Consider the following 9,623-nt stretch of genomic DNA (forward strand, 5'->3'; position numbering starts at 1 on the left):
TATGTAATGCGGTCTGAACCGTGGGTATACCGAGGTATAACTGTCCGTTTTATAATAAACGTTTTTGTTTACATGTGTGTGTACGGTGTTTAATAATTAAGTATATATATATAAATACACACAGATGAAAGCATGTATGTATTTAAGGTGCATTATTATTATTATTATTATTATTATTATTATTATTATTATTATTATTATTAACTATTTTTTTTCTTAAAATTCTACATGCAAGCATATTTATATAATTAATATACAAAGTGCACACACACACATATGATGTAAACAAAAACTTATATTCTTCAAACAATTATTCACAATTAGTAGGAAAAATGACATTTTTGTGGCATATCTTCGGTTAGCGGAAACACTATCACTTCTCAAAAGTTTTTTTATCGACATAAAAAATTTGATACGTTTTGCGCAAATCTGTAATGGAAACGCAGCTAATGTTTGCATCATACTGAGAATAAAGCAAGCACACTCGAGTACATCACTAGTGTAAGACAAGTGAACCTGTGAGAACAGGTGTGAGATGTTCCCTGAACCTTAAAAACAGCTGGGGACAGAAAGAAATGGAAAACGTGCAGCAGAGAGATTACTTTGTACAGAGGTGAAATTGCTTCTGGTCAATTCCACCGTCCCAGTCAGTTGTGTTGCTTGCGTTATGGTTTCTTTTGTTACTACTTTGTCAAACTTGTAATTGATTTTTACTCTACACCAAGTTGTTTACAAAACTGTTATATAAAACTAACATGACGCTCACAAATGTGCCGTTGCATTTAAAGGGACACTTCACCCATTTGCATTAAGCTTTGTATAGTTAGAACCGCAGTCATGTTTTTGAATGGTCGTGCATCATTTCCTCAGTTGCCGCTGAGACAGGAGAAATACAGATTTCAGTGTTGCACTTCCTTCTTTCAATGATGTAAAAATCATCATTTTGCATCATTGAAAGAAGGAAGTGCAATATCTTTGTTGAGGGGGTGAGACTACAAACACCCCTTTTCTCAATCAAATAGGCACCAAATTCTAAATGTATGTTACATTTCATCTACAAAAATGACACACTTTCAATAAAGATTAATGTTTCTAAGGGTAAAATGCTCCTTTAATACACTGTGAAAAATAAAGGTTCACAGCAATGCTATAGAAGAACCATTTCGTTCTTAAAATGTTAATTATCTGAAGAACCATTTTTACCATAAAGAACTTTTTTTCATTCCTCAGATTTTAAAGGTTCTCTACGGCACGGGTTCTCAAATCTTTAGGGACTGGGAACCCTTACATGTAATACTTTCCATAATTTATTAAACAATTTTTACACCCTAAAAATAAAGGTGCTTTAAAATGCCAAAGATTAATCTTATCTGGCTGTATGGTTTCAAAAGACCTTTAACATCCAAAAAACCTTTTGGTTTCACATACAGGTAGAGCCTTCACTTTTAAAAAGAATATCTCCTTAGGTTTGAGACCTTACATATCTCCTATATGCACAAACAGCTTTTAACACTCCAAAGACAAACGAAAAAATGAAATCACATCATATCATATGACCCCTTCACATGAAGTGAATTTGGTTACATAAAAATATTAGAGAATATAAAATTGAAATATTACCATAAATGCCCAAGCACACGGGTGTATTATGTGTTGGCATGCTGCTCATTTCTAACTCTAGAGAAGAATATAGTTTAATAGTTAATTCAAGAGTTCACACTTACAAATAAGTCAGATAGAATTAATGATATGCGTATTTGGCGTGCGGTCCGAGGAGAGGGCTCTGAGCTCGGCATTTGGCCCGAGCCCGGAGCACCCCTCAACAAAGAGAGGGCTCCGGGGTCTGTATTAGGCCCGAACCCAGAACACCCCCCCTCCCATATTCAGGTTAGGAAGTAACCAAGTAAGTGTGAGGAGACGGGGTGGTGGAGGGATGCTAAGAACTGTCCAAGGACGTGGGAGAGTTAGCTGCATGTTTATATAGGCTTCCACTCATGCCGATCAGGTGGACACCTGATTGCTGATTGTTGACAGCTGGTCGTAATTACGAGATAGTTTGGCAGATTATTTAAACGTGCTCCTCTCGAACTTTGATAATAAAACATCATTTGTGTCTCGTTGTCCGCAATCCCAATTTTATGCCTCTGTTCTATGACAGACCCCCTGGTTATAGATTACAGACCACCAGGGGTCCCCAGACCCCACTTTGAGAACCCCTGCTCTATGAAACCACACCAGCAAAGCACTCTTTCTCTGAAGATACTGTATGATTTAAATAACTGGAATGAATGCGTGATATATATGTAGAAAACAATTGACACTACAACCATCATAATAATTAAAGAACGTCCTGTACTAAGCTCAGTAAGGACTGCTTGGATCCATCCTGAACCATGAAAACAGCAGTGAGCACTGTGATAGCAGCAGCTTTCACACATTCATGCTCACGTGCACAAATTATACATTCATACCTGGTGTTAACTTATTAATATTAAATATACTATTGCAAATATTTCAAACAAGACACTTGAAATAAAGCCTCTACAGATAATCACAGGCCTGAAATCTGGTGGTAAAAGTTCAGTTTAAAGACTGCCATCCTACTAGCCACAGAGGGGGAGATGGAGGGGTATCCATTTACTGGGCCAAACAAAGGGACTCTTTCAGAAACACCCATCCAGCGATCCACCTCCTGCATCAGTCTGCATTTTAATAGTTTCGCCATTTCTCCGCATTGCTCTCAGCTTGCAAAAAAGGCAGACAAACATTTTTGGTTGCAATACTCTGAGCTCAGGTTCTGATAAGCGTCACTGGGCGACAGGCGATCAGATAAATAGGAAGATGGAAAAGATAGGGACTGTCACTTGCAAAAATGCATGCATTTACTGTGCATTTATAAAAAAAATGATATACAGTTCTGGTAAAGTTGTGATTTACAAGCCTGATGATACAAAACACTTGTTCTATTAAAAAACAACTACACTGTCAGAAAAATGGTACTAAGATGTCAGGTCCTAATGTACCATTTATGTACAGATATGTATATATTTGGAACCAAACTGTACCTTTAAGGTGCCAATATGCATTCTATGGTACCAGTATGTACTAAGGCTGGACGGTATCTCTGTAATTTTGGGGTTAAATGACAGTGTACAATAAACAAAAAATTTACAATTACATGCACGTCAAAGCGTCACGTGAGATATCACAATCACCTTTACTAAAACAGCACATGATGAAAATAAGTCAAAGACAGGGCTTTCCTCCCTGTTTAAAAATATACATCTCCACAACATGCAAGCTGGTTGAAAAGCTAACTTTTTCTAAAGGGTACCGCCCAGTGACAGCTAGGGGCTAAAATTGATGACCACCTAAAATGCATCATGCATGTATACGCACATACATAATATATGTTTAATATACATAAAATATAGGTCAAAACAACAGTAGAGAAACCATCCAAACACTCCAACATCATATTTATTTGTCCGGAGTTCACTATCCTTCAAATTGTCTTTCTGATCTGGACGGTTCTGTTTGTAGATGGGTTTCCACCCAAATGTGAAACTAATTTTCTCAAAATTTGCACCAAAAAATAAACAAATGCGAATTAGGTGCGTTTCCATCAAGTGTTGTTTGAGCGAATGACGTTGGTATTGTTAACCTAGTAACCAACAGTAAATAAAACAAGGCACGCTAAGAAAATAGAGACAGGACTGCATTTAATTACGATTAAGCAAGTTATAAATTTACTAGCAGTGCAGCTTGTAATTGCCAAACTGAATCCTGTGCACAAAAAAAAAAGAATTGCAGATACCAGCAAGGGCATTACGACGACATCGAGCCCTATATATGGGAAAGGCAATGGCTGCACCTGAAACTGCCTACTTTCATACTATAAAGTAGGCAAGGCGAGTATTATGCCGAATTCATAGTATTCCAAAAAAAGTACACGAAAAGTACCAGGATGACCTACTACTTCCAGCAAGATCCCAAAGTGTCCAATCAATGGACACTTTACTATCCCATGAGCCCCCGGGAGGGGAGTTATACAAGAAGAAGAAGGTGTTGTTTTAAAAAATATATCCTAAAGTGGTAACACTGCTCTATTCAAATGCAAATACATATATTAAACAGCTGTCCCTTGTGGTTTAATTGTGCTTGTTTAACATCATTTCAGTGAACGACTAACATTGTTTTGACGACATGTGTCACGTGATGTTTCAACATGGCGGATGTAGCATGTCCAAATTAATCCGTACTGTCAATATTCATACTATATAGTACCTACTGGTTTAACAGTCAATGAGTGGGTACTTTATCTAATTCAGTATGCGATTTCGGACGCAGACAATTTTAGCAGAAACACCAATATGATCAGTCACGTGGGTTTAATTTACGCGAAGTCAAGACTTTATTCGCCAAATTCGTGTCAATCTCCCATTATCCGCATTTACTCTTTTTCGCATAAGTCAAAAACCACCTCAACTTTTTGCCAATCAAGCGATTTTTATTCGAAATGTGCCCTTTCCATCACTCGTTTCTTATGTGATGGTTGAAAATGTGCATTAAATCAGGGTGATGGAAACTTAGCTAGTCTTCCGTTGAGCTGGTATGAGCATAAGCCAAAGCGCACATGAGGATTGATTACAACACAATGAGCTTTTGTGCGACATCACCAAAGGGCGTAACAGCCATTGTTTGGTCATCAATTATTCAAAAGAACAAATGATAACAAAGTTTTGGGAGGAAACCGATTAAACAAACTTAAAACACGGTTTGAAATAAGAGTTAAAAATATTGAAAGACAGAAGTAATTTAAAACTTAATCCAACTTTTATTTCCTGATCCGCTTTTTTTAAGACATCATAGAAGTAATCATATTGCTATGCTCACAAACTTAATATTATACAGTCATACAATATTAACTGTACAGTACTGAGTGTCAAGAGAGAAAGATGATGTAATATATCTTTAATTAATTAATAATTAAAGTGACTAAATCTGTATTGTAAGTTAGAGATGATCTCATCATGTTTAATGCATTTAATGATAACCCATAGTTGAAAGTCTTGAAACAGGACACTTTTGAACCCAAATAATGAACAAATCCTCCACTTTCACCCACACTGACACCGAGAACAAGTCCTTGTATTCAGTGCTGAAACAGGCAGTGCTGAGTGCCAGGCATGAATGAGGAGCTCTGAGGAAAGCAGCACGATGATGTCATTTCCTGTCCTGCTCTTGACAACCGTCTAACCTTCTCAACAAACCAACAACACATGCTTCTGTCGGCATGAATGTTCCAAGCACGTCTGGCAAAAGGTTGGTAAGCAGACACTGATAACATTCAAAACTGAACCGTTCCCGTTTCGGAGAATGCAAATCCGTCCATTTGAACCGCAATGAAAGTCACAAATTCACATTGTTACTGTTGTACACAAGGACAAATGAGCCATATAAAAGGTGCAAATAGAACAGAACCCTTATGTCTAAAGTGAAAGATATAATTAAACTATACTTCCAATACTTCAGAACATGCTCTCAAAATGTTAACATTGTGTTTGTAAAATGTTTAAGCTTTAGTGAATACTTACAGGTTTAGGCATTTTCAATCCCGATGTAGATCTTTTCTCAAAGTATCGCAGTGTCAGAACAGCTTGGATCTTTCCCACGGAGACTCTGAGGCAGAAAGAGGAAAAGCGCGTTTGAGAAGCGCAACGCAACTGATACTGACTCACGCGCAGCCAAACTTGTCATTAAAACATCGGTGAGTCCTGACGCACAATGTACAACCATATGAATCACGATTAAAAACTGGAACTCAAGATTATGAGAGCCTCACCCAAAATGCCACAAGAGGTAACACCGCCTTTGAATTTAAAGTCCCCACCCCATTCTGCAAATATTTACTCGCGTCTCGGTTTGCCAAAGATCGAACTTTAATAGCGGATAAAATCAAATATTCGGTATCCATATATACCACGCCGCCCGCGTAAAGGGGCGCAAACACTTAAGAAGTTCTTGATGTTCACATATTAAACCCAAACGGAGTCATTACAAGTAAATGAAAGAGTAATAAAGAGCTGAACATTTTTGTTTAGTTTATTTGCGCTACTGTAGTTTGATCTGTTTGAGTTTTGTATTAAGGAAAGCGAATGGTGGAGATAGAGTTAGCTTACCATTTAGATTATTGTCTCTCAGGTTAATGGTCAGTACTAACTAGCATTTTCCTTTCAAATCGCACATGATGTACGGAAAGATACTATCCCACTAGAATAATCAAAGCAGCACCTGTTGGTAGAGATTTGTCTTTGAACCGGGGCGGCGTCTGTACAAACACAAACGCAGGCAGACGAACTTCAGTAGCTGTGTCGCAATATTTGATCCATAAAAATCGCTAGACGCAGTTCTTACCAGAGCAGGTGAGTCAGTGAATCTCCAGCCGAAAATCTCCCCTCCCTCCGCGGAACCGAGCTCGGAGTCCTGCGGCGGTAATATGGCTGACGCAGCGCGCTCACCTTTGTGCGCTCAGATGAAAGACAGCGGCTACAGTTCCTGTTTGACACTGCTGCCGCGGCTCGACGCCCACGACGACGGATGCGATCAATAACGCGAGCACCTCAAGTGGCTCCGAGTCACATCATGAGAAACTGCTCAACGGTTTGCACCAAAACTCAGCAAGCTATCGCTTGAAAAATGACTGCAATGCTTATAATTGCGGGAGATAAGGAGACAGGTGCCTCGCGCTATGCAGACTATCGAATGATCGAGTGCCTGGCCCTTTAAGAGCACTTCCTCTCAACCTGAGGCAATTTATTTGGTACAATGTGTTCACTGGAATATTTTACTATGCTTTTCTTCACAAAGTGAAGTGAAATAATGTAACGTTTGTGTGCTGTTGAAGGTCAAAGAAGTTTGTTTGAGTCTTGTTTTCAGCCTGATGTGCAGTTTGGCACCATTTTTGTATATATATATATATATATATATATATATATATATATATATATATATATATATATATATATATATATATATATATTTTACACAACCTGTATTAATGACTGAAATGACAGTAAAGTCTCTCTCTGTCGACAAATCAACAAATATGACAAAGTGGAATAAAATATATGCTGGTGGTAGTAAAATCTTACAGTAGTCACATATTGTGTGTGTGTGTGTGTGTGTGTGTGTGTGTGTGTGAGAGAGAGAGAGAGAGAGAGAGAGAGAGAGAGAGAGAGAGAGAGAGAGAGAGAGAGAGAGAGAGAGAGAGAGAGAGAGAGAGAGAGAGAGAGAGAGAGATTTCTTTTAATGCATTTGGGAACAGGTTCACACAGTGGCGGGGCGGCCGGTGACTTCTCTTTCGAGGGGCGTGGATTCAAAATATGTGTTCGGAGTTTCATGTGTGTTGCTCGTCATGTCAAAATATGTGTTCGTTTCGTCATGTGAACCTATGTGCATCATGCGTCATGTCAAAATACTTGCCTGCTGCATATGTGTCGAAAGGGTTTATGATAAAAGAGATGCTCACATTCACAAAATACTCTCAAGACACTAACTTAACACTAAACTCTGATTCAGTATCGGGCAAACGTTAGCATTTCTTTTTTTACCATAAACCCATTTGATGCGTGTGCAGCAGGCACTTTTTTTGACATGCACGTGTGATGCACATGACAATATATTTTGAAATGATGCGTCGAATCGTGGGTCCTCGAAAAAGAAGTCACCGGCCGCAACTGCCTTTAATACACTTAGACAGGTGTTCAGAGAAAAAGGACAGATGTGTACACATCTGTCAGTACAGTGAATGTGTTAGTGCAGTGAAACAGCTAGGTGGGAAGTACTACTGTCATCACCTTATAAATGAAATTTTTATTATGGGGGGTTATGTTTAAAAAACACAGCACACTTATGAAAACTATTTTAGATTTCAAGATCTTTATTGTCTTCACTAAAATTCTTATTTTGTTATTTTCTCTTGAAAAGGTGGGGTAGAAGACCATAAAAAACAACAAAGACAGTTAAATGAAGAATATACCAGACATACCATGTAGAATAATAAAAAAGTTAACCTACCGTACGATAAAGAAGAAAGTAGTAGTGGTTGATGGCTATTTATCAGTCTAATACCCTTTGAATAAAAGCTCTTCTGGATGTTTTGGCAGCAGTACTGCGCTACCGCAAGATTTCATAAGAATTAAGAAATTTTGGGTGGGGTCACTGATGATTCTGCAGGTCCTTTAACTTTAGATGTCCTGCAATGATGGGAGGAGAGATCTGTCCACCTTACCTAACGGGAACACAGCTTTAAATTGTGTCTATTCTATAATGCTCTTATTTCATGCACTTTTAAGGACAGTCACATATACACACAAAAACCTGACTTGAACCTGCTCTTCAAGGCCTCTCGGTTCAGATCTAAGCTGATATGCAGTATTCTCCTTACTACTTTAAACAACCACAACTGTGCTATTCATATAATAGATTTAAATAAACTACAAGGTTTTATTTACGAGATCATCATGCTATTTAAAACATGAGAATCGGCATCCTATATAAACAAAGAAACCTAATATATCTCCATATTTAAATGACTAGGCAAACGTTATGTTTGTGGTGGGCTTAATAGACAGGTAATTTGATCAGTGATCCTTAACTCTTTACAAATAAATGTCAATATGAAAAGTGAATGAGGCATTAAATGATTACAGTTTATATACAGTACCAGGGCTGCACAGATACAGTGTGCATAACATGAAGACTTTCCCTCTGCACTTTCAACGAGACTACTATTGCAAACTGCTGAATTATTAAAGGCAACTACAGGCGAGTGAAAGAGAGAACAAGAGAGAAAGTGAACTTCTCTAAATTATATTTGATTTTATAACGTTGTCCGTTGTCCTTTGGCTTTGAATAAACCTCCAGCCTTTTGTAAAGAAAACTAAATTAGGTCATCCAACACTTACGTCGTTTGATGGTTTGTATAAGTCACTTCAGTGTGATATGACTAAGAGGTCTTTCCCTGCCTTATATTAACATCAACACGCCCCTGTTTCTATTTGCGTTAGCCGCATCCGCCCAAAATGAAACTGCGAATTACCTAATGGGCGTGGTCAGAGGTGAGAACCGACCAATGACAAAGCAGGATTAAAATAGAGCCGTATATAGGCGACATGAATGAAAGCTGAAGCGGAACCATGACATGTCATTGCTTTTAGTCAGAGGCACGAGAAATAAAATACTGTAGTCATTTCACAAGAAAGCAACGGTGAATATAAAGTTAATGTTTATGAAGTAATAGAAATAGCTTTTAATTATTTAGTAACTTTATGACTGTACATAGCAAACACATGATCATGATCAAGTCAATGAGTTATTAAAATAAATAAATGCTGTTTTACAAACTAATTCAGTTTTTTTTACTTTGTGATGCCCAGAACCTTTTGTAAATGACCCTTTAATATATATATTCTGAAAAGGATAACACGGTAAAAATATACAAAGCAAAATAGAATAGAAATGATAGATACATTTTACAATTTTTCTTAGTCGTCTTCTCTGGAATTTTATGGGGACCCTCCTGGATGTCCCCTATTTTGAAAACCTCTGCTCTAAATAAC

At 37.8% G+C, this 9,623-nt stretch overlaps 1 protein-coding gene across 3 annotated transcripts in view; it reads right to left on the reverse strand.

Annotated features, from left to right (window-relative positions):
• ezrb (ezrin b) overlaps positions 1-6,778 on the reverse strand; it is a 38,444-nt gene extending 31,666 nt beyond the window's left edge. Inside the window, exons 1-2 of one of the 3 annotated variants that reach the window (XM_065268915.1) lie at positions 6,418-6,778; positions 5,598-5,682 (exon numbers count right to left, since the gene is read on the reverse strand). In XM_065268915.1, coding sequence (XP_065124987.1) covers positions 5,598-5,609 — 12 coding nt within the window. In that variant the 5' untranslated portion in view covers positions 5,610-5,682; positions 6,418-6,778. Of the gene's footprint in view, positions 1-5,597; positions 5,683-6,182; positions 6,332-6,417 lie in introns of those variants that run through there. The other 2 variants (XM_065268917.1, XM_065268918.1) reach the window with 2 other exon arrangements.
• Positions 6,779-9,623: the final 2,845 nt, after the last annotated feature.

This window comes from Paramisgurnus dabryanus, chromosome 12 (genome assembly GCF_030506205.2).
Source record: "Paramisgurnus dabryanus chromosome 12, PD_genome_1.1, whole genome shotgun sequence".
In the NCBI taxonomy this organism is placed as follows: Eukaryota; Metazoa; Chordata; class Actinopteri; order Cypriniformes; family Cobitidae; genus Paramisgurnus; species Paramisgurnus dabryanus.